We start from the raw sequence: 26147 nt of genomic DNA on the forward strand, positions 1-26147 counted from the left end.
GCAGCTGATCGATCTTTCTCTCTCATCGATGTTTCTAACTCTCTATCCCTCTCCCTTCCTCTCTGTAAAAAAATCAATAAAATACATTTAAAAAAAACAAAACAGAATGCCCGGACAATGACAATTCAAAGGACACACTCTGGCAGGAAATTACATCAACTGTGTTATTACTTCTGAAGAACTTCCCTTACTGTCTCCAAAATGTAAAGACAATGCCTTGGTTTTCTGTTTACCTGAAGGGTATTCTGGTCAATGACCTGGAAAAGGGAGTGAGGTTTATTATCAAAAGATACAGGCCGGTGGAGAAGACTGCCGCTGCCGAAAGCAACCCATCCCGGTTCCAGCTCCTCGTTCCGGCAGTACACAAAACCTCTGTAAGAAAAGAAAGGTACTTAGGTTGGGTCGCCCAGCTGGGTCTGAAGCCACAACAGACAGAAACATTTTCCTGAATGTTTAATGTTTTAAAAACCTAATGTTTTTAAATGGCTAAGTATGCAAACAATTTGAAGGTGAGTGAATATATTACATTAGCTTTTGGTCTGCAAAACTAGGGCAAATATTAACTTTTCACAACAAACTCGCGAAGAGAAAATAAGTTGGGGAAAAGGTCTAATCTATATACATAAAACCCTAATATGCAAATAGACAGAACGGCAGAACCACCGAACAACCGGTTGCTATGATGTGCGCTGACCACCAGGGGGTGTGTGCGGAACATGAGGGCGTCCGCAGCAGGCGGCAGAGGGAGGAACATGGTGGGTGTTGGCCATAGCGGGATGGTGGAGCAAGTGAGTGGGGGCACCAGACCAAGGTGGGGCGCTGGTCACTGTCATTGGGGAAAGCCTCTGGTAGTTACTGAAAATTCTTTGCTCCCGCACACCGTGGTCCTGCCCAGCACTTGCACCCACTGCCAGCACCAGCCCTGCTTGCACCCGCTGCTGGCGCCCAGTGCCAGTCCCAATTGCTCGGCACCATCAGCGGGTGTGAGTGGCGGCTGCCGGCCCCAATTGCCCCTGAGGGCTTCACCACCTCCCCCTGCTCCTGAAAGGCGATCGGGGCAGCAGCCGCCGCTTGCACCTGCTGACGGCGTCGGTGCCACTTGCATCTGCTGCTGGCGCCAGCCCCAATCGCTCTGTGCTGTCAGCGGGTGCAAGTGGGGCCAGCGCCGTCGGCGCATGGGAGTGGCCGCAGCGGAAGCAGGGCTGTCGGCAGAGAGAGGACTGGGGGCCACAGCAGAAGTGGGCCAAGACCCTGCTGTGGGGGCGCAGAGGATGGGCCAAGACCCCTGTGCCCACCTCAGCCTCACAGCCCACAGTTCCTTTCAAGGTGCATGAATTCGCGCACTGGGCCCCTAGTTAAATATATAAAAGGATCTCAACAGTGATTTCTTTTGTCAGCAATTCATAGATCTTACATCCCAACTGAAAATCACTGCTAATCCAAGATTAAATCCAAGGACAAAGAAACTAAACTAATGTCCACCTATCAATATGGAGAAGAAACTAATATTATAGTAATTCTAATCATAGAGGAACATCTGGTTAAAACAATGATCCTAGGGCTACCAGACTCTTTAGAGTCAAAACAAAGCTGAAATGCACTAGCAGAATGAGAGGGGTGGGTGACAATAACAGAAAACCAGAATCACATGAATGCGTTCATGGAGAGTCAGCATGCACCCCCATGTTTTCTTCACAGAGGATTACATAAGGAGGAAATGTTCCAGCCAAATAATTCAGCAAATTCCATGCAACTCACCTGAGAGTACCATGTAATCCAGAGCCCAGTTTGCTCACTCCTCTTCCAACTGAGTTAGTAGTATACAGGTAAAGACCGTCTGCAGTGAGACAGCGTCCCAAGTCAGCATCTGAAACATTTTTTATAGGTAAATTTTATAAATGCTTTTCTTTTTCTTTTGTTTTGTCTTTTTGTTAATCCTCACCCGAGGATATTTTTCCGTTGACCTTTTACAGAGAGTGAAAGAGAGAGGGAAAGACAGAGAGAAACATCGATGTGAAGAAACACATCAACTGGTTGCCTCCTGCACACGCCCTAACCAGGGCTCAGGCCAGGAGGAGCCTGAAACCAAGGAATGTGCCCTTGACCGGAACTGAACCTGGGACCCTTTGGTCCGCAGGCCAACGCTCTCTCCACTGAGTCCAACCAGCTAGGGCTAAATGCTTTTCTAATGAGATTATAAACGTGCTTTTTTCTTTAGAGGAGGCTGAGTGAAAGATAATCTCCCACTTCTAAAATAAGTGCTTCGATGAGACTTCCAGGGAAGATGGCTAGAACCCCCACAGCAAACATCCAAAACGCATGTAGGGTCAGGGACCAAGATCAGGGAAGGAGGTCAGATAGTTACTAGCAGGAAAACCTGGTCCTGCCTGCCAAATGCTTTTTCTTTTGGGGGATAGCAAAAATACTGAGTCCAATTTACACATTCCTAATTCTAATCTGAAATGACTAAGAATATGATATGATTTTGTAGTAAAAAAGGAATGAGCTTTTAAGAGCTCTGGGCACTTATTAGTTGACCTTGGGCCTCTTCGAACTTCAGTTTCTTCATCCATAAAATGAGGATAATGTGTACCTCAAGAATTACTATGAAGGTTAAATGAGATAACACAGGTAAACACCCATATTGCAATCTAGTTCAAAGCCAGTGTTCCATAATGGTATATGATATTATTCTCACATACTAATAATATACATTCAACTAAAATCCGCTTCTTTGGATTTTCCACCCAGAGATCCTAATTTTAATTTCTGGAGTGACACAGCACAAAAGTGCTCTTCTATTTAAAAACAGCAACTATGTTTCCTGTTAGCTACATCTTCCCCTAAGATAAACACTGTATCTCTATATGACAGTAAAGTTAGTATATGGTTTACTAACTTATAAAGAGAGTCTTTAAAAAAGCATATAAGTAAGTCCTTCAGTGTTTATTTTCCTAATCACTCCACTCACTATGTGTAAGTGGAGTTTGTCTACTACTTGTCATTTTAGGGGAATCCAATGTCACTGTACTCAAATTAGTACTGAGTATGCTGTTATCTTAAAAGTTCGGTATACTAAACCTGAGACAAGTGTAATTTGTACCTAGTGGTTCCTCAAAAAACAAAGAGTTAAAGTGGGTAATTATTTGTAAAACTCCTATTTCATTGGTAAGGTAATATAATCACAATAACAAGTACCTATTACAATAACAAACAGGTCTGGGAGAAGGTGGACTCCTGGCAGGCCTGGAACTCCACAGGAGAGCAGCACGGGTGTGCCAGGGTACTGGACAGCATGTCTACCCAGCAAACAGAGGGGCCAAATTCAACGGCAAGTCAGTTAGACGCAGTCAATTAAGAGAGCTTCTGCCATTTTCACTGAGGTCACAGAATAAACTGATATGTAATACTTGTGAAACTGTAAAAACATTTTAATCCAGCCTACTTTGTTTAAAAAAGATACTTAACAATTCATGCTCCCTTGAACAAGCTCATTGTTTTGCTTTTAGGATGAGAGGGTTCATTAACACACACACAATAAATTACTAAAAGAAACAGTATCAGGCAGAAAGACCTGATACTCTATTCACGGACATAAAAATTCAACTTAAGGCTCCCATGCCCAAACTCAAATACCCAGGAACCAATTTAAGTAATGCATGCCTCTTTGGCAGAAGTGTATGGATGATACCTTTTCCTGGCGCTAGTAAAACCTATCCATTTTCTTACCTCACTGAGTATCAGCTTTTATTATACTGTGACCGATAAAGCAGACAATGAACACACTGTATAGGAATCCTGAGCTCTTTAATTAAAAGGAACACAGACTTATATCTAAACTGTTTGCCACAATTATCTTAAACCATTCTTTTCACATCTTAATTTCAATCAGAGGACCAAAACCCTTACATTACCTTTATTTTCAGAACTGGAGCCAGTGTTGCTATCTGGGGCAGGCAACATGTCTTCATATCCCCATGACACTATGTGTTTGCCACCAAGCAAGCAGGAGGGGGATCCAGGCCCCCCTTCCAAAAGCAACAGCCTAAAAAGGGAAATGGAGAATCACAAACACAGCAAAACTATCCATTTTGGCAAGAAAATAAAAAAGATACTTAATCTCAAAAAGCAGAAAACTATAACAGATTTACAAAGACACTATACATCTGAAACGAAATTCACAATATATTTTTATATTTAAAATTTACAAAGCAGTGCTTTTAGAAATGTTATGATAAAATTACAGCTGTGTGTAAAATGTATATATGTTATATATATATGAGAGAGAGAGAGAGAGAGAGAGAGAGAGAGAGAGAGAGAGAGAGAGAGACAGGCAGATGTGAATTGGGAAACACATATACCAAAGCATTAGGAGTGGTTATCTTGGGTAATAAGATTATGAATGAGCCCTAGCTGGTTTGGCTCAGTGGATAGAGTGTCGGCCTGCAGACTGAAGGGTCCCAGGTTCCAGACGCCCTGGTCCCAGGTCCCAAGTTTTAATATATATATATATATATTAAAAGATTATGAATGATTTTATCTTTCTTCTCTACACCTTAACATATCATCTCAAAATCTACAATAAGAATTAATTACAAGCTACTGCAGTTTTTTTAAAGCCCACATAAAATGAAAAATAACATGCCCTAGATGGTTTGGCTCAGTGGATAGAGTGTTGGCCTGCGAACTGAAGGGTCCCAGGTTCGATTCCAGTCAAGAGCACATGCCTGGGTTGCAGGCTTGATCCCCAGTAGGGGGCGTGCAGGAGGCAGCCAATCAATGATTCTCTCTCATCATTGATGTTTCTATCTCTCTCTCCCTCTCCCTTCCTCTCTGAAATCAATTTAAAAAATATATTTTAAAAAATTTAAATAGCCCTAACCGGTTTGGCTCAATAGATAGAGCATCGGCCTGTGGACTCAAGGGTCCCAGGTTCGATTCCGGTCAAGGGCATGTACCTTGGTTGCGGGCACATCCCCAGTAGGGGGTGTGCAGAAGGCAGCTGATCGATGTTTCTCTCTCATGGACGTTTCTACCTCTCTATCCCTGTCCCTTCCTCTCTGTAAAAAAATCAATAAAATATATTTTTTTAAAAAATTTAAATAACATGCTCTAGGAACACTTTCAAAGAAGATGACAAAATTCTCAAAGAGATAAATATGATAATACTAGTGGCCTGGTGCACATATTTGTGCACGCTGAAAGGAAATTAAATAGAAGGTGGCTGGCAGGGCGAGAAGGGCCAGACATGCCAGGGAGCCAACCTCCCATGGTCCCTCCCCAGCCAGCTGCACCTGGGGCAGCACTGTGGCTCAAAGGGCGTCTATGGAATGAGCGGGGTCCCTCTGCTGTCAGGTGGGGTCCCTCGGTTTGGCCTGTGGGGATCGGGCCAAAACTGGCTCTCCGACGTATCCTGAAGGGTCCCAGAGTGCGAGAGAGCACTCTGCAAAGTTGCTGTCATACAGGGTGTATAATGCAAACATAAGTGTGCAGTAAACCAGATTCCAGGGAATCGCTGCTGCCAAGTCACTGCAGCTCAGCAGCTCGTGCATTGAGTATCTGTCCCCTGGTGGTCAGTGCGTGTCATACCTACTGGCTGGTTGGCTGGATGGACAGTCGCTTAGCCTTTTATATGTATAGATACTTATTTAAAAATATGAATAATTTCATTTATATGTGGAAGCTTAAAGAACAATATAAATGAACAAACAAAATAGAAACAGACTCATAGAGAACAGACTGATGCCTGCCAGAGGGGAGGAGGATTGAGGGACTGGGTGAAAAAAGTGAAGGAATTAAGAAATACACATTGGGGGAGTGAGGGGGGAATGGGGGCATAAGGACACATATGTAATACCTTAATCAAAAAAGAAATTTAAAAAAAGAAGTACACATTGGTAGTTATGAAATAGTCATGGGGATGTAGGGTACAGCATAAAAAATATAGTCAATAATATTGTAATAACTAAGTATTGTGCCAGTCTACTTGGGAGGATAGCTTTGTAAAGTATATGATTGTGTAACCACTATCATATTGTGTCAGACTAAGTTATAATTCAGGACTGTATCACCTAAAACTAACACAAGCAAGAACTGAATGTAAACTGTAATGTAAAAATATATGAATTGGACTTGGGCGTGGTGGGACGTGTCCTTGGACTTAGAGAGCGGGATGTCCAGCTTGCGAGTGGGAATCTCCATGTCCGGCACGAATAACGAGCGATTTAAAAATGGGTGAGATTGAACTGATAAGAACAGATACTACACAGCAATAAAACAAAATTTAAAAAGCTAAAAAAAAAAAAATGGGTGACATTGAGAAAGGCAAGAAGAGTTTTGTTCAGAAGTGTGCCCAGTGCCATACTATAGAAATGGAAAGTAAGCACAAGACAGGGCCAAATCTCCATGGTCTATCTGGGCGAAAGGCAGGTCAGGCCCCTGGATTTTCTTACATGGATGCCAACAAGAACAAAGGTATCACCTGGGGAGAGGCTACACTGATGCAATAGTTGGAGAATCCCAAGAAGTACATCCCTGGAACAAAAGTGATCTTCACTGGCATTAAGAAGAGTGCAGGCCCTAACCAGTTTGGCTCGGTGGATAGAGCGTCGGCCTGTGGACTGAAAGGTCCCAGGTTCGATTCCGGTCAAGGGCATGTACCTGGGTTGCGGGCACATCCCCAGTTGGGGTTGTGCAGGAGGCAGCTGATCGATGTTTCTCTCTCATCGATGTTTCTAACTCTCTATCCCAGTCCCTTCCTCTCTGTGAATAATCAATAAAATATATTTAAAAAAAAAAAAAAGAAGAATGCAGAAAGGGCAGACTTGATCTTATCTCAAAAAAGCTACTAATGAGTATTAGTTGACCACTGCCTTATTTATTACAAATCTCTCATGACATTTTTATGTGTACCATAATTAAATTGATCTCATACACCAGAATTCAGATCATGAATAGCTAATAGAGCATTTCTTTTGGGTAGTCCTGATTTAAATAAGATTGGCTTGTGGTTAAATGATATGGTCAGCTTTTTGAGCTTTAATGGTAATTTTGGTTCAGCAAGCGTTATCACTGTTCTCTCTTCTAAAAATATGATTGGACTTGATTCGTAGTATTCAACTTTTCACAGAGGTGGTGAGTGCCATCTCAAAACCTGTAGGAGACTGGCTTATATTTAGATTTATATGACTGGTTGTATGTTTAAATTCTGAAGAAATCCCTTCACTGTCTCTCAGACCTGCAAGACTTGCTTGTGTTTCAAGTTGTGTTCATTAGCCTGTTAAAAGGCAAGGGCTGCAGGTAAGCTGGCAGTGACCATTTTGTCTTTTTGGTCCCAACTATGCCAGTTTAATAAAATTCCCTGTATCTAAACTGTTGCCTTTTACTGAATGAAAGGCATTTTAGTGTGGTTTATGTATAATATCAAATAAAAAGTACTTAACATGTCTACATTTTATAGATGATCTTTAAGGTCAGGTGCTTGAAAAGATAAAGCAGCAAACTTTGTGAATCCTTTAAGTCAGACTAAGTTATAATTCAGGATTGTCTTGAACAGCTATCTATTTACTATATATGTATGTGATTAAAGTAGAGAATAGATCATCAACACAAAATTGTAAATTATGTCATTATAAGGCTTAAGATAATTAAAAACAAAGCCACCAAAATATATGAATAGTTAAAGAGTCTAGAAATCTACTTATTAAAAGAGACCTTATAAACAATCTCCCTTGTGTAGAAGGAGGGTAAGGATCCAAAGTGACAACTCACCTATACAGCACATCGGCTACAGGCAGGGACCCTAGATCAGTCTGTTTCTGTAATAGATGGACTGTATGGACAAAAGTTTTCAATGATCCCCTAAAAATAAAAGGAGGGAATAGAAAATCATCAAAATTGAAAAGTCAAATAAAAAGGTTGTTAATGTTAATTTTATTAACCAAATGGGAACAGTTTCAAATGTGTCTATCTGCTTATGTCAATCATATGTGTTGTACAAAGTATACTTACTTAGTATGTGAGTGGCATGATCTGAACAGTCAATTATAATGTTCCTGCATTTGTAAAGGTAGATAATTTCCCCTAACACAAAAGTTCAAAACGTAAGGCTCAGTACAAAGACCATGTGACTATTATTCTTGGATACTATTTTCATCAAGAAATTTTCTAGTCTAGAGGAGAGATTTCATAGGAGGAGGTTATATTTAAAGTTTAACAGTATTTCCAGAATTAAGTTTTTAGTGTCTTTCTTAGGTTCATCCATTTTACATACATCTCATTGAAGCCCATCATATCAAAAAAGGAATATACTTAAATAATTACTACTTTGTACTGAGAGCTTCCCTTGCTGTGACTATAATACTTCAGAGGTCACCACTACCTGATTTCCTTTTGGTTCCCAAGGTTGGAGGCTCTGGGAAGTCCCTAATATGATCAGCAGGATCTAAAAGAAGGTGCTATTAAGATGCACAAGACTGACTTGGCTAGATCCCAAGTATAAATCACCACAAGAACATTTCCTGATCTAAATGATCGCCTGTATCAGATGGGTGACTTCAGATTGCTGCCTTATTCTCTTAGCCAAGGCTTTAATTGCTAGGTATCACATGCCTAAACCCCAAAGAAATGGAATACCTAATGCTGGACTGAGTAGGCCTAGAGTCCTCCTCTTAATTGCCCCTTTCACTATCAAAAGAATCAAAACCAAAAACCAGTATCTGACAGGGAGGCAGCAGATAGAAAATAAAACCAAAGAATCAAAATACAAGACTAGCCCTAGCCAGTTTGACTGAGTGGACAGAGTGTCGACCTGTGGACTAAAAGGTCCCAGGTTTGATTCTAGTCAAGGACACATGCCCAGTTTGTGGGCTCGATCCCCGGTGGGAGTGTGCGGGAGGCAGCCGATCAATGGTTCTTTCATCATTGATGTTTCTATCTCTCTCTCCCTCTCCTTTCCTCTCTGAAATCAATAAAAATATATTTTTAAAAATTTAAAACAAAAACAAAGACAGGGAGGCAGCAGATCTATAATAATAAAAGCATAATATGCTAATTAGGCTGGATGTCCTTCCGGACCACCTTCCAGACAAAGCCAGGGCTGCGAGGGAAGCACGGGTCCTGGGTGCCAGAGGGAAGCCATTGCCAGCAGCCGGGGGGAGGAAGGCCTACTCTTGCATGAACTTTGTGCACTGGGCCTCTAATAGAGTATAAAAACACAAGTTGGGAATCAGGACACATGGCTCTGAAACCTGGCTTTGACTCACTAACTATACCATCTCAGTCCTGTCACCTAACTCCTGTGGATTTTTACTGCTTCATCTGTCCAATAGGGCAGGATACCTTCCTGGGGGGCAGTGAGGTTAAAAAAATAAAAGGGCAAAAGCACAGTGGAACATTTAAAACCAGCCATAAGGTATTATTTACTTGCTAGACTCAATCAGATTTTAAGAAAAAATTCCTCCCATGGCTCCTAAGCCACTACATGATCTGAAAACCTCATCTCCTGCTCCTCTCCTTCTACCATTGCCTTCCAGCTACCCTGCCCACTTTGCTGTCCCCTCACTCCCTGAAACACAGAAAGAGTATCAGAGTCATGCCACTGCTGCTCCTCTTGCCTGGAACTCTGTCACTGGCTTTGTTGCGTGGCTGACTCTTCCTCATCATGCAGGCTCAGTTCAAATGTCACCTTTCCAGCAGTCCTTCCTGGTATCATTAGCTAATGCTGTCCCCACCTCCACTTAGCCATTCTCTATCAAAATAGCCTGATTTGTTCACTTACAGTGACTAATCCCTCTCTGAAATTATCTTATACATGTATTTGTTGCTAGCTGTCTGCCCCTCTCACTCTCATGTAAACCTTGCTAAGAACTTCATAATTCTCCAAGAAGAATTTTCTCACATACTCTTGGCTTTAAAAAAAAAAGAAGAAGAACTCAATCAAAAAAATTCTGAAGAAGAGGGACAAATGTGACTAATCTGTCAGACCCCATGGTCTCTAGCCAACTAGCTTAGAGGAAAGCAAGGGTAGTGAACCTTTTTTTTCACAAATGTGTGCCAGTGATCATACAGGCTACTGGGCAGGAGAATGTAGAAATCTTCTCCCAGAAAAGTAACCCCAAGCACTTTTCCTATTGACAGTGGATCAATAACATCAACTTACACACAAAGAACAGCACACTATTAAATCTTGATATATACAGAGAGACCTTTTTTCAATTAAATGATGGAGGCAAACATCAGGGTCCAAAAATATAATTTGTGACCAAGTCAGTGTGACTGAGCCCAGGTGAGTAAAAACCCACTCGCCTGCTAATGCATTCCTTCTAAATACACGTAAAAAACATTTTTTAAAGCTCCACAAACTTTTAACTGTCCTTCCAGAAGAAACACAGATAGAACACCTTCCACGAACTACCTGATGGGAAACACTAATCATCTCAGGGGTGAGTAGATAATGGCAAGGGTTGATCCTCCATTTCTAGCTGTTTAAGCTGTTATCATGGTATAGCAGAAAGCAAAAACTTGAACTTGGGTTCCAGCTCAGGCTGCTGGTGCCAAGTTTTGGTGAGAAAGCATCTTATGTACTGTCAAGGCCATGAAATTCAATACTGAAGACAGAGGAGGACTTCTGATGCTAAGACTCCCATCAAATATGCTTGCCCTCTGATTCACTCACCCAACCCAGGCAGCGGCAGCAGTCACAAGGTCACCAAGTGGTACATTTGATTTCCTTACCTGGCACATGCCAAAGCCACCAGGGCAGCAGCAGCATTTTCTTTTTGTTTATGAGGGATGTGTCGGCCTGTGTCAGAAGTTTCCTCTAGCCAAGAGCACAGCAAAGTTTCAATTCCATTGAGACAGTCAGCAGGCTCCTTGGTCAAGCTCAAAGGCTGGCAGTCGCGAAGGCAGTTCAATAGCACCTCAGCAGTAATGTTACAGAGAGAGGGGTCTGTTCTACTCTGAGACTGAATAAGGGGGAAGACCAGCAGGAGCCCCATCCGGGATGTGAAGGGAGCTTGCTCGGGTTGCTGCAACAAGCCCTGGCGTTTGAGCAGGGCCAATGTTTCTTCATCACCCGAACTTTCCCTTTCATGCTGTTCTTCCAAGGCCAGCTGGCGCTGGGCATTCCACAGTCCTCGCAAGGCATTCAGGCGGTATTCCAGCAGGCGGGCATAGGCATTGCTCTGATTCCCACAGACAGAGCGCAAACGTTCTGCTAATTCCATCGGGTTCTTGGTCTCAAATGTTAAAATCTAAAAAAAGAAACAATAGAGAAAAAGTTATGTACTGCTTTCACCATTGCTTTCATCTATGGATTGGTTGCCTTCCATATGTGCCCTGACCAGGGATCAAACCTGCAACCTGAGTATATGCCCTGACCAGGAATGGAACCTGCAACCTTACTGTACGGATGATACCCAACCACCCAGCTAGAGCCATGCAAATAATGATTAAATGCTCTTCACCATCAAGTCATACAAAATTATTTCCCTACCTTTTATCAAGATTCATCAAACACAAATTACCCTTTTGGTTATTTTTCACCTGGCAATTGATAAAATAACACAAGTTCCTTAAAAAATGATCACTTTTCAAGGGCAATCATATACCTTGAAGCTATAATCATATCCAAGTAAATTAGACTGCCCTTTTTTCCTTTTTTAAAAAAAATATTTTTATTGATTTCAGGGAGGAAGTGAGAGGGAGAGATAAAAACATCAATGATGACAGAGAACCATTGATTGGCTGCCTCCTGCATGCCCCACACTGGGGATCAAGCCCACAACCCAGGCATGTGCCCTGACCTGGAATTGATCCAAGGTTAACACTCAACCCACTGAGTCACACCGGATGGGTCCTATTTTCTTTTTTCAAAAAATCAGCAATCAGCTTCCACCATGATGATCAACAACCAAAGATTGAGATATATTTGAATGATGTAAAAAAAAAAAATCACAACTTTAAATTTTATTACCTTCCCAGTTATGAACATTTAAGCAAATAATCAATGTTGTTGCACCCTAGCCAGCTTGTCTCAGTGGATAAAGTGTCACCCTGCAGACTGAAGGGTCCCGGGTTCGATTCCGGCCAAGGGCACATGCCTGGGTTGCGGGCTCGATCCCCAGTGGGGGCATGCAGGAGGCAGCCGATCAATGGTTCTCTCTCATCATTGATGTTTCTATCTCTCTCTCTCCTTCTCCCTTCCTCTCTGAAATCAATAAAGAAGTATATTTTTTAAAAAAGAAATGTTGTTGCATTTTTTAGAAAGCTTTCCAACATTGATTATGTGATTTTCATCCAATACAACTCTTTGGTATAAAATTTATGTGCTCCATATACATTTTTACTTAAGATACACTGACATTCTACTTATGCTATATGAAGCAACTACTAAAAAATTCAATACAGCTTTTATTAGACTCAAGAATCAAAGCACATTAAAAAATACACAGTACCTACAAAAAATAATAATCTTTTTTTTTAAATCAGGTCAACTATTTTAATTTTCAAATTATATTATTTTTTTTTTATTGCTTAAAGTATTACAAAGGGTATTACATATGTGTCCTTTTTTTTCCCCCCGCCCTTGACAATCCCCTGGCCTCCCCTACTCCCCAGTGTCTTATGTCCATTGGTTATGCTTATATGCATGCATACAAGTCCTTCGGTTGATCTCTTACCCCCCCCCCACTATTCTGCCCCTCAACCTTCCCCGGCCTTCCCGCTGCAGTTTGACAATCTGTGTGAGGCAGCTCTGCCTCTGTATCTATTATTGTTCAAAAGTTTATAATGGTCTCTATTATCCATGAATGAGTGAGATCATGTGGTATTTTTCCTTCATTGACTGGCTTATTTCACTTAGCATAATGCTCTCCAGTTCCATCCATGCCGTTGCAAATGGTAAGAGTTCCTTCTTTTTTACAGCAGCATAGTATTCCATCATGTAGATGTACCACAGTTTTCTAATCCATTCATCTACTGATGGGCACTTAGGCTGTTTCCAGATCTTAGCTATGGTGAATTGTGCTGCTATGAACATATGGGTGCATATATCCTTTCTGATTGGTGTTTAATCTTGGCAAATTTCTTAAATCTGAGAAGATATTCTTATATTTTAGTAAGTAGCATTACTCCTAGGAATTTCTCACAATGATACATTTAAAGAAAAATATAAAATGCAAGAATGTTTACTGTAGCATTACTTCTAACAAATTATAATAGGAAAACATTTAAAGTGTAACACAGGTGGAATACTAATATCCACAAGCAACATTATTTCAAAGGATAATTAACTATATGATATTATGTGACAACGGATAAAACATATGATCCAAATTTTCTAAGAAAAAAAGATTAAAAGGAGACACATGAAAACATTTTTAAGAAGTAAAAATAAATAAAAAATAAAAAGAATCAAAGAACAACTTGGTAACATTAAACCCGGCTATTCATTTTTTTTTATCAATCTCAAACATAAGTGCTTCTGAAATGTGATATTTCCTTGTTCATAAAATAATGTGTATGACAGAAACCATAGCTAACTTCAAATATTAACAGTAGCTGAAAAAAACTATATAATATACTTCTGCATTTTTCTGATGGTTCTATTTTTATAAGTACTTCAGCTTATTTTTAGCATTCCACCTGAAAGACATTCTGAAACAATATGAGTTATAATATAATTAACCAAATATTATATAATACACACACTTAAGTGACTGTTATGTGTATTGATTTAGCAGTACCTAACACACACTCAATGCTTTCAGAAATCCATTAGACTTCTCAGCAATTCAATGGCCTTTTTAGAACACTAAGAACTGTCCACTATGCTGCCATTTTTTAAGAATTTCTAAAGTTTGAAGGTCATGGCCTAAAATCATTTTATAAAGACATCATACCTTAGGGTTTTAGTAAGTCAGCTCTGAAGGATCTATTCTGGTCCTTATGAATATTAAATGATTTGTTCTCATATAAAACCACTGCCCTCAGTAACTGCTCTTGACCAAGAAGATAAAACACCAAAATGTCATTAGAAAATTAATATTCTTTTCTGTAAAAGGGAGAAGAGTCATTTAAGAAAAAGGGAAGACCACTGTCACCCTTCATCAGAAGGAAGGGTCACTTTGGAGATAATGCTCAAGTCACCCCAATTAAAATTGGAAATAACTTTCAAAGTAACTCATACCCTCACTGTAATTTTATCATACATGACATGTTTTTAAGCTAAAACAACAACAATCACATGGAGAGCTAATAAAAGGTAGGCAAAATATTCTTTCCCAACCAAATCTGAGATATAAGAAGAGCAGAGATAAAATTCCCCAATAAGGTTAAGTAAAAAGCTAAAAGATATATTAAGCCTACTTCTGAGAGAAATAGAAAGTAATCCCATTTCTAAAAATTTACCCTAAAAAAGGAGACATATATACTACTATTTGTAATACTTTAAATGAGAAAATAAAAATAAATAAATAAATAAATAAAATAAAATTTTACCCTAAAGAAATGTTACAGAAATAAAAAATGTACAAAGATGTTCACTGCAGTCTTATTATAGTGGAAAAAGTAGAAGCAATCTCAATGTCTAAAAGAGAAGTGTTTGATTAAATTATATGCATCACAATGGAATATTATACAATAATGAAAAATTTAGCCATACAGCAGCAATAAAAAGCAGTATAAAACTGTATATGCCCTATAATAGGACTATGTAAAACACGCTTGTTCAAGTTTGAAATGTCACTGGTAATTATGGTAATAGAATCATGGCGGTGGGGTTCTCTATTTAAAAAAAAAAAGAAACAATAGTGATAAGTTAAATAGTTTATATTTTTAAAAAGCAGTCATGGCCCAGGCCTGGCTGGGTAGCTCTGTTGTTTAGAGCATTGTCCCATAATACCCAGGTTGTAGGTTTAATCCCCGGTCAGGGTACATACAAGAATCAACCAATAAATGCATAAAAAAGTGGAACAACAAATGGATGTTTCTCTTTCTTTCTTCTTTCTCAAATCAATTTTCTAAAAAGCAGTCATAACTAGAGCTGATGTTTTTCACAAGCAAACACTATCTTTAAATAACTGGTAATCAGATGGTGCTACAATAGATATATTTGCAGTTTGGGGGACATATCTGACAAAGTATAATCACAAGTACCAAAGAAAATGGTACTTGAATCACTATTTTAAAATATTTTTTTTATTGATTTCATAGAGGAAGAAAGAGAGAGTCAGAAACATCAACAATGAGAGAATCATTGATCAGCTGCCTCCTGTATGTCCCCTACTGGGGATCTAGCCCGAAACCCAGGCATGTGCCCTTGACCGGAATCAAACCCGGGACCCTTCAGTCAGCAGGCTAACACTCTATCCACAGTCACAAACCAGATAGGGCACTTAAATCACTTCTTAGTTCCATCTGTTGTACTTTGGAAGCAGTTTATCTCAACATAGGATTGATTATATTCCTGATTAGAAGAAAAGGCTGGGTAGTGGGTGGGATGGGGAAGACCACCATAAATGGTGGGAACTATCAATGAAAAATAAAACCTCTTACTCTCCAAGAATAAATGACATTTAAATCTCAGGCCCTAGGCAGTTTGGCTTGGTGGATAGAGCGTTGGCCTGTGTACTGAAGGGTCCGGGGTTCGATTCTGGCCAAGGGCACACTTCCTCAGGTTGCAGGCTCTATTCCCAGTAGGGGGTGTGTAGGAGGCAGCCAATCAATGATTCTCTCTCACTGATGTTTCTATCTCTCTCTCCCTCTCCCTTCCTCTCTAAAATCAATAATAATATTTAAATAAATAAATCTCAGGATCACTCAGGCTCCAAATAGATGAATTATATTACTATACTACCTAGTATGGTACATTAACCCATTCAATTAATTATATGAACCTATCAGCATAAAAGGCATTTACACCTGGATTATTTCAAAGCAGACCAACTGGTCAGACTTGCAACCTCAACACAAAACTTTCCAATAAAGGATATAGAATAACGAAACCCTCTCAAACGTTGGAGTGAATTTTTAAACCCTTCTACAGCTTTTCCTAACATTTTTCACATTATATAGATGGCAATCATGGCCAAATTGAATTGCATATGGTAGTTCAAAGAAAATCAGAAAGATCTCATGTGAACCAAGTAAAATCAATTGTGAGTGGAAGGATAGAATTCTATCTCTGATATGAAAGCCTATATCAAGAGTGGATCACTTATCAATTAAATTAGACCCTGAAGTTATATGACCTTATCCAAGCTTGGAAATATATGTTCATTCACATTCTCTTTCAACAACTTTTTTAAAAGGGTCTTTAACTTAACTGATAACCAGAATTAAGTTTCACACTTTAATTCATAAGTTTAAGCCCATAGTTTGGTGCCAAAACTAGAAATAGACCCTGATTTGTCACAGATTATTTGGCTTAGCTCTGTCAAACTTTCTCCAAGAAATGGTGATTTTTCCCAGAACTTCCTAAAACTGCTATTGATAGCAGGATTGTTAGAACTGTAAGGATTCAACATATAAGAAATCACTATTCAAACTTTTGCATGAAAGTTCCATCTTGTCCTGGCCCTTGCCTAACTTTCATCTTTTGTCAGTCTAAATCCTACCTATCTTTCAAAACGCAGCTCTGCCACCTACTTTGAGAAACTCTGATTTCTTCTTTCTCCCTCTTCCTCTTTCCAGAATTAGCTTCTCCATGTTTCCATAGTATCCAGCACATACCTCTTATCAGCAGATCAGCCACAAACTATGGGAAAAAAATGTCTGCTGTTTTTAATAAAGGATGTGCATTAAGGAAAGGTAAAGAGTAATGTTCAAAATGGCTCTTGAAAGTTGATCCAAGGCATCAAAATCTCTTCTCGTTATCAAGTAATTTTTTCACCAACGTAATTCACGACAGAACCAATACAGATCATCTTCCTACGTTTATAATTAACAGATAAAATTTGGAGAAAGATGTAGAATGAACTCCTCAAAATGGTTTTAATACTATTATAAATGTTATTAGGAGTATTTAAAGAAAAAAGATATTTCCAAAAAACTAACTTTATTTGTTAATTACTTGAATTACATAATTTAACATAAAGACTACCATGGTGTGATATATTCAAATACTTAGCATAAACATGTTTTAGTAAGAAAATCACTGTTGACCGTTTTTAAATAAAAATGTAAAAAATTAAAGAAATTATACAAGTCCGATATGTATAAACCACACTCTACTATAATGGTATTTATTTACAGTGTGCCCCCCCTCTTTTAACTGTGAGTCCTAAAAGGGGAAAACCATATCTTATTCATATTTGTATCAGCAGAGCTTAGCATAGAGTCAGGCCACATATATGTTTGATAAATTAATGAGAAGATACATTCCAAGAGTAATTATCTTAGGACGTACAGCTGGTTCCCACTGTATATCTGAATAACACTCCCTCACTTGGATTCATTATACTTCTGCATTCTGGAGCAATGGAAAAATACTATTCTCTTCCACATAAAAGCCTTTTAATTCCATGAAGAAAACACATGCAATAGAAGAAGGGGACACCAGAAAATGAGTTAGTTCTCAGGCAGTTGTTCTCAGCCTGGCTGAATATTAGAATTGCTTTGAGAGCTTTTTCATGATACTAATGGGGGCTGGGCGGATGAGTGAAAAGGAGGAGGGCTTAAGAAGTACCAATCGCCTGTTATAAAAACAGTCATGGGGGTGTAACATACAGCACAGGGAATATAGTTCAATGATATAGTAATAACTATGTAGGATGTCAAATGGATACTGGACTTCTCAGGGTGAGCCTTCATAGGTCTATAAATGTTTAATCACTATGTTGTACACCCTAAACTAATGTAATACTGTATGTCAATTGTAATAAAAAACAACAAACAGTACTAATTGAGTGGGCCCCCTCCTAGTCTGATATCTGGGGAAGGGACCTAGACTGTTCCTCCCTCCCTCCTTCCTTCCCTCCCTTCCTTCCTTTCTTTAACTCCAGAGGTGAAAGCAGTGTGCAGCCAAGATTGCAAACCACTGAGTTAGGGGGACTAGATGAACCCCAGCTTCTGCAAATAACTGTTTCCCGTAGACATTTTACTTAAATCCTCTGTCTGTATTTCTACATCTAAAATGAGGGTAACACCTGTTTCTATTTTACATCATTGTTAAGATCAAAGGAAATAGTGTACAAGGAGTGCTCTGGAAAAGTGGAAACCGCTAAACGATTGTTAGAACATTACAGATACTTCCTTATTTTAGAGCGATTACCACCAAGAAAGGAATTTTTCTGGATAACCCTACAAGAAGGAAGACTTGACTAGATAAAAGCTGAAGGGTTGAGGGTGCGGTAAAGGAGATTTGAATTTAACACATGCTTCTTTTGAGCCAACACTGTTTAAAAGATGCTAATGCAATCTTAAAATGCATTAGTAGAATTCCAGTGTCTGTAGCAAGGGAGGTAATAATCCCATTTATATTCTGCAATGGTCAAACTATAATAGTTTGAACTGGAATATCCTGTTCAGTCCAGAGTACCTCATTTTAAGATGTCATTAAGAGACTAGAGTGTGTCCAGGAGAGGATGATTTGACTAACCTGGTAATCGTGTCACATTAGAAACGGTTAAGAAACTGAGGATGTGTGGCCCAGAAAAGAGATGAGTGGGAAGAGGGACTGCCTTCATAAGACTGAAGGGCTGCTACGGGGAAAAGGATGACATTATTGCTCCAGAAGAAGCAGAAATAGGACATTACTGGCATGCACAGCACAATAGGGAACTTTGATGAAAATTCAGTATTTATCAGAATTCCTGGATGTATTTACTTAAAAAAAAATAAAAAAGATTCTTGATGCCTGGCTGGCTTGGCTCAGTGGTTGAGCATCAACCTATGAACCAGGAGGTCATGGTTTGATTCCTGGTCAGGGCACATGCCTGGGTTGTGGGCTCGATCTCCAGTGTGGGGCATGCAGGAGGCAGCCAATCAATGATTCTCTCATCACTGATGTTTCTATTTCTCTCTCCCTCTCTCTTCCTGTCTAAAAACAATAAAAATATTTATTTTAAAAACCAACAAAGAAAAGAAAAACAAAATCCAGGATAGTGGTTTCTTACATGGAGAGGAGGGTTAAATTATAGAACACACAGAGGGCTTTAAAGGTACTGGTTAAGAATCCATTTATTTCTTAACTGGGTGATGGGATCACAGAGTATATATACAGAGTGTCCCAAAAAACATATACACACTTTAACAGCTGATAGCTCAATTTTGAAAATGAAATGTATTTTAATAATTACTTTATAATTATTCAAAAGATATACGTTATATATATACACCATATATATATACCTTATATATATGTTTGAATATATTATATATTATTAGTAAAAAATGTTGCAATTCCTATTATTATTCCAGCCCTATAAAGCAGACCAAGATCATTATCTCCAGTGTTGACTAGCACTTAGTGGTTTCTCTAGAGATGGCATCACTGTAAAATGAAAGTATTACCAGTATAAGGTATGAATAGCTCAAGGGCTTCTTATTTTTAGGAACAGCGTGAGCTGATGCACAAGCTTAGCTCTCAATGATGCTATAGTTGCATCTGCCTCTGGAAGGAGCTGTTGGTTGTCTAGGGAGACTCTTAAAGGTGGCAGGGGTAGGAGGGTGGACAGAGATTGCCTCCCAGAGGATGTAACATTTGGTTGTCACAAGTATAGAGGTGCTACTGGTAAAGGTCAGGGATGCCACTAAACATCCTCAATGCACAGGAAGCCCTCACAACCTAAATCACCTGGCTGATACTGAGAAACCCTGCTCTGTGTAACCACTTGGAGAGCATTCAGGAAGCCCATCTAACTTTAATTTGTGATGACCCAATCTCCCATAAGGATAGAAGGAGCCCTAGTTTGCAAAGTTTGTTGATCCTCAGAATTGTGCATAGAAGGGAGTCTAATTATATGCTCAATTAAAATATAAGGTTTTTCTTCTTTTTTTTTTAATCTTCACCCAGAAATATTTTTCCATTGAGTGGAAGAAAAAGGAAAAGACAGAGAGAAATATAAATATAAGAGAAACACATCAATTGGTTGCCTCCTGCATGAGCCCCAACCAGACCCCGGGTCATGGAGGAGCCTGCAACTGAGGTACGTGCCCTTGACCTGAATCGAACCCAGGGCCCTTTGGTCCACAGGCCGACGCTCTATCCACTGAGCCAAACCGGCTAGGGCTAGAATACAAGCTTTAGCCCTGACTGGTTTGGCTCAGTGGATAGGGCGTCGGCCTGCGGACTGAAAGGTCCCAGGTTCAATCCCAGTCAAGGGCATGTACATTTGGTTGTGGGCACATCCCCAGTGGGGGGTGTGCAAGAGGCAGCTGATCGATGTTTCTAACTCTCTATCCCTCTCCCTTCCTCTCTGTAAAAAATCAATAAAATATATTTTTTTAAAAATAGAATAGTTTTATGGATAAGTATTATGTGAAAGAAGGCTTCTGATAGATTGTAACCTCCTTAAAAGTGCAGACTTTGATTCTTTATATCTTCTGCACTGAAAATCTCAGTATGCTTTGAATCGTTGCTCCTGAAAAAAGACACAGAGCACAGCACCTGGCATATAGTGAGCACTCATAACTTCAGTTAATATTACTTGAAAAAAATCTTTTTCAAATTCAAATTCTAGCAATATAGCTTACAACTTTGTCTATTTTCCCCCTAAGGCAGTGGTTCTCAACCCTGGCTGCACATTAGAATCACCTGGGAATCTTTTTAAAATCCTGATTTCTGGGCCTCATCCTCCGGAAATTCTGTTTCTTTGTTATGGGGTGAGGCCACAACATTAGTAACAAAGAAACAGAATTTCCGGAGGATGAGACCCAGTAATCAGGATTTTAAAAAGATTCCCAGGTGATTCTAATGTGCAGCCAAGGTTGAGAACCACTGCCCCTAAGGTATCCCAAGCATCAGAAAACCTGACACAAAATAGATGCTCAATAAATATTTATGAATGAGTGAATGACTAAAAATGCTACCCCATAGTGCACTTGTATGCCTCCCCCAAAAAACAAAACAACAGAAAGCAATAGGCACAATGAGGCACCACGTCCAAACGCACCCCCAGATCAGCACAACTTCTGCCTGAGACTCCGAACCTCACCTTCTAGACAACATAAACAAGAAAGCTGAAATCAGTATCATTCACACACTGATGATAAGATCGGTGCATTAGTTCTAAACCCACAGCTGGTAACTGTTTGGCTGGACATGAATATGCACCCAGTGACTATTCAATAAAAATTACTGATCACTGTGGCTGACCCCTAACCACATCTAAGAAACATGAGAAATGCTGCATCTTTCACGCCACTGAATCTTGCCCTTCTCATCAATTCCTACTCACAGCTGTGCCTGACTAATTAAAACTGCCTGGAAACCTCGTCTATCACTTTACTGGATATTTCTTCTACTTAATCAAGATTCCACTTTAGAATTCAAATCCATCTGTCTCCCTCAGTCTGCAAAGAACGAATGTTCGGAAAAACTAACCAACTAGCTAAAATTAAATGTACCTTTTCTAGCTAAGACTTAATATGTTGTTGGAGACTGGGAACAAGAAGTGTAACAATGAATCACTAAAAAGAAGATAACATAAAGCTTAACCATGTTAAATATTTAGATATTCAACTCCCACCTTAGAAATCAGGGACAAATCCAGAAATTATTGGCTAAAATGGGTTTATATCGAAAGGCAAAACTTTCTGATTAAATTAACACATGTCAAATATTGCTCACCCAAAGTAATTACACATGACTATCAACCCTAAAGTTTTACTCATCCATTTGTTTCCCTCTCCTTTAAACATTAGAAACCTAAATTGGCTCATAACCTATAGCTTCACCTTCAATATCTGAAAAATATAGCATTCATTGCTGAGCTATAGGTCTTGTCTCATGAAAAAAAAAAACAAAAAAAACCCCACCTCTGTCCAAAAAACAAATTCCAAAACTAGCTTAACTCAAGAGTTTCAAAAAAGCTCAACATACTACAGGCACACAGGTGCTAATAGAAAGCACAGGAGACTGGAAACAAATCTGGCAGTAGATCTCTGAACTGTCTCGAGTTTTTCCTACTGCATACAAAAGTTTTGTATTAAGGAAAAAATCAAGAACAACACAAAAACAATAAGCAAGCCTCTAAACCTTATCTGTAAGCACAAACAAAAACTAATCAAGCAATAAAAGCAACCTTAATAATATAATAAACACAAAGATAAATAGCAAAATAAGCAATTTGAGGATAATTAAGTATTTTACAAAAGAAAATTACTGACTATATATTAATAACATTATAACATTTGTCTACAGAAAGTGGAAGTAATTTCATGAAAAAAAGTATAAATAATTTATATTTTTCTTTTCTTTTTTAAATTTTCTCCAGAGAACATGTACGACTTTTGTAAGAAGTTATTTTAGAAAGAATAGAAAGCAAATAGACTTTCCTACAGGCTCTAAAGCACACAGGAAGCCTGGTAGTGAGGGAGCTACATTTACCAAATGTTGATGTGCCAGAAACTATGCTGAAGCTTCCATTTCCATTTTCCTTAATCTTGAAAATCAGAGCATAAGGTAGGTAAGTAGCAGTGTTGTGCTCATCCTTCCTATATAATAAAAGCCTAATATGCAAATCGACCGAACGGTGGAACAACCAGCAGAACCACTGGTCACTATGTGGTGCACTGACCACCAGGGGGCAGACGCTCAATGCAGGACATGCACCCAGCCCACAGGCCCCAGGCCAGCCAAGGCAGGTGCCAGCGGGGGGCCCCCCTAATTGCCCCCGCCAGTTGCCCTGCAGAGGGAGGCAACCAGCGGCGGTGGCAGGGGCAGGACCAGGAAGAGGGCAGCACCAGGGCAGCCAAGGCAGGTACCAGCGGGGGCCCCCCCATCACCCCACCAGTCGGCCTGCAGATTAGCCCTGATCGCCAGCCAGGCCTAGGGACCCTACCTGTGCACGAATTTTGTGCACAGGCCTCTAGTTCTACAATAAGGAAACAGCTGGTTTAGAAAATTAAGCCAATGGCCAAGGTCACATCATTAGTAAATGGTGAACTAGGATTAAAAGGCAATCTCTAGAGCCCAATTCTGAACCACACCAGCAGCATTTCCCACACATGCTAAGAATCACCTTAGGGCCCAGCCGGCATGGCTCAGTGGTTGAGTGACAACCTACGAACCGGGAGGTCACAGTACATGCCTGGGTTGTGGGCTCGAACCCCAGTGAGTGTGGGGTGTGCAGGAGGCAGCCAATCAATGATTCTCTCTCATCATTGATGTTTCTATCTCTCTCTCCCTCTCCCTTCCTCTCTGAAATAAAACATTTTCTTTTTAAATCACCTTACGCACTAGTTAGAGAAACATACTGTATCCACAAACCCTATACCTTCCATCAGAGGGCGAAGGAATCTGTATAAGTAATAGGCAACCCAGTGATTCTTATCAAGTATGACTTGGAAACCCTGTCCACCCTTCTCTCCATTGCCACCCAAAGTTTCGTTTGGGATGAAGCCTATTACTGAATATAAATTGCCCCTTGTTTAAATGACAGGTTCTACATTCTCCAAAATCAAAAAACACACAAAATAAAATCAAAAACAATCTATTGGTTGAAGAGACTCTTGGGTTTCCAGAGAGAGAGAAATGACCACTCCATGAAGCAGGAGCTAAAGCTTTTGTGTTGAGGCTGCCATGTCTCCTGAATTTCTATAGTCTCCATAATTGCTCTGAGAGTTACTGGCAGCTTATTTTCCCCAACCATGAATCCAGAGTCTGGGGAAAGGAGAAGGGAGCAGGGCAATGTGCTCAATGACAGCCACACTCAGTTGCTCTCATTTTTAAAAACAGGAGAAAGGAGACATGGAATTTCATATTCCTAAAAAAGAGCTTTCCTAGGAAAAACAGGTTATCAATTATTTGGATTAGTATTTCATATACACATAAATACAGAAAACAGTGAGGGCTCTAGCCAGTTTGGCTTAGTGGATAGTGTGAGCCTGCAGACTGACAGGTGTGGTTCTATTCCAGTCAAGAGCACATACCAGGCTGAAGCTCGATACCCAGTAGGGGGCGTGCAAGAGGCAGCCGAGCAATGATTCTCTCTCATCATTGATGTTTCTCTCTCTCTTTCCCTCTCCCTTCCTCTTTAAAATCAATAAAAACATACAAAAGAAAAAAAAAGTGAGGTCCACAGTAAACTGGAAAATGCATGTCCCTTCTAGAGGCACTCAAATTCAAGTTACTTTTGAAATTTTACATGCCAAACAAAACCTCTCTGTGGGTTGAATTTGACCTCTGACAATAGTTTGCAATCCTGTGGGCCCAAATTTTTTACATATCATTTTTTCATAAACCTATGTATTTATTATATAAAATATATGTTTATATATTTCATGGGGTGACAAATGTTGAATTTTAAAATCTCTTGCTAATTATCCTATATAATAAAAGCCTAATATACTAAGTGTCCGGTCAGCCGTTCAACCAATTAAAGCGTAATATGCTAATGATATGCTAAGGCCACTCAACCGCTCACTATGATGTGCACTGACCACCAGGGGGCAGACAGTCGACCAGTTGGTTAGCTTGCTGCTGGAGTCTGCCTGATCCGGGCTGAGTAAGACAGGCCGGACACACCCTGGAGCCCTCCTGCAGTCCCTCCCCGACTGGCCAACCTCCTGCATCGCTCCCCGCCCTGATCATGCACCAGTGGGGTCCCTCGGCTTGGCCTGTGCCCTCTCGCAATCTGGAACCCCTTGGGGGATGTCAGAGAGTCGGTTTCCGCCTGATCCTGCAGGCCAGGCCGAGGGACCCCACCGGTGCACAAATTCGTGCACCGGGCCTCTAGTACTTCAATAAAGCTAAAAAAAAAAATCTCTGATGAAAAATGAGTTAGCGTTGGAAGTAGTTCCTTTTGAAAAATGAAACTCCAGTATTGGGAATAACCTAGTGATTCAAATACAAATCATGTAAAATGAATTTACCTGCATGTCAGTTACCTACCATTAACCATCAGCTATTAGGAATAATATTGGCCCCCTCATGGACAGAACTTGGAGCTATGATTCACAAACGTCCTTCTGTTCCACTATAGCTGAGAAACAGCACCTCTTCCCAGTCACTGTGCTCTCCCAATGCAGCAATGCGCAGGGTAGGAGAGGGGGCCCGAGGCAGGTGTTAGGAACTGCTCATTTAGAACATAAGGACAGTATGTTGGCCCAAGCTGTGTTTGCTCTCACGCCAATTGTTTGCCATATGAACTATAAACACATTCCATTTAAATGGATGACGTGTAACAGGACAATACACAGAACTCCCTGCTTGAGCTTTTTCAGGCTGTTGACCTCATTGGTCTGCCAACTCCCTGTCCCAGTTGATTATAATTCTCTGGGCAGAAACAGTTCACTTCTTTTTTAATATATATATTTTTATTAATTTCAAAGAGGAAGGGAGAGGAAGAGAGAGATAGAAACATCAATGATGAGAGTGAATCATTGATCGTCTGCCTCCTGCACACCACCTACTGGGGATTGAGCCCAAAACCCTGGTATGTGCCCTTGACCGGAATCCTTCATCCCAGTATCTTCAATCCGCAGGCCGACACTCTATCCATTGAGCCAAAACGGCTAGGACAAAATAGTTCACTTCTTAGCTGAGACAGACCATGGTGATAAAAAAGTAAAGCCCAGTGAACATAAAGGTTGAATGTTTTTAAAGGCCAAGCATTCAAACTGCAGGTGGAAAAACTTTATTTATTCAAGTCACTGCAGCACAGAGAAAAGTTCTGATTGCTTTGATATTAAGAAATAAACTAGATTGACACAAGAAGTGTTCTACCAAGGGATGCATTAAGAGGACTATATATTTTATCTGGATGAGCATAATTAATCTTTCTATTTTTGAGAGTAACCTCTAAAGCAAGAGTTAGAGAACGGATCAATATTATGGTTCAGAAAAATAAGTTTCATTATGTAGACTCTAGGACAGTGATGGCGAACCTTTTGAGCTTGGCGTGTCAGCATTTTGAAAAACCCTAACTTAACTCTAGTGCCGTGTCACATATAGAAATTTTTTGATATTTGCAACCATAGTAAAA

General features: G+C 39.9%; 2 protein-coding genes and 1 pseudogene across 2 annotated transcripts in view; 2 read left to right on the forward strand and 1 right to left on the reverse strand.

Moving 5' to 3' along the window:
* HECTD4 (HECT domain E3 ubiquitin protein ligase 4) overlaps positions 1–26147 on the reverse strand; it is a 155387-nt gene that overhangs the window by 105586 nt on the left and 23654 nt on the right. Inside the window, 5 exon segments of the mRNA XM_023762698.1 lie at positions 234–372; positions 1759–1867; positions 3915–4045; positions 7771–7860; positions 10735–11252. Coding sequence (XP_023618466.1) covers positions 234–372; positions 1759–1867; positions 3915–4045; positions 7771–7860; positions 10735–11225 — 960 coding nt within the window. The 5' untranslated portion in view covers positions 11226–11252.
* LOC102417317 lies at positions 6306–6861 on the forward strand (annotated as a pseudogene).
* PTPN11 (protein tyrosine phosphatase, non-receptor type 11) overlaps positions 20127–26147 on the forward strand; it is a 115740-nt gene continuing 109719 nt past the window's right edge. The window contains exon 1 of the mRNA XM_006099057.3: positions 20127–20147. Coding sequence (XP_006099119.1) covers positions 20127–20147 — 21 coding nt within the window. The remainder of the gene's footprint in view (positions 20148–26147) is intronic.

Source organism: Myotis lucifugus, unplaced genomic scaffold (genome assembly GCF_000147115.1).
Source record: "Myotis lucifugus unplaced genomic scaffold, Myoluc2.0 scaffold_256, whole genome shotgun sequence".
Classification (NCBI taxonomy): Eukaryota; Metazoa; Chordata; class Mammalia; order Chiroptera; family Vespertilionidae; genus Myotis; species Myotis lucifugus.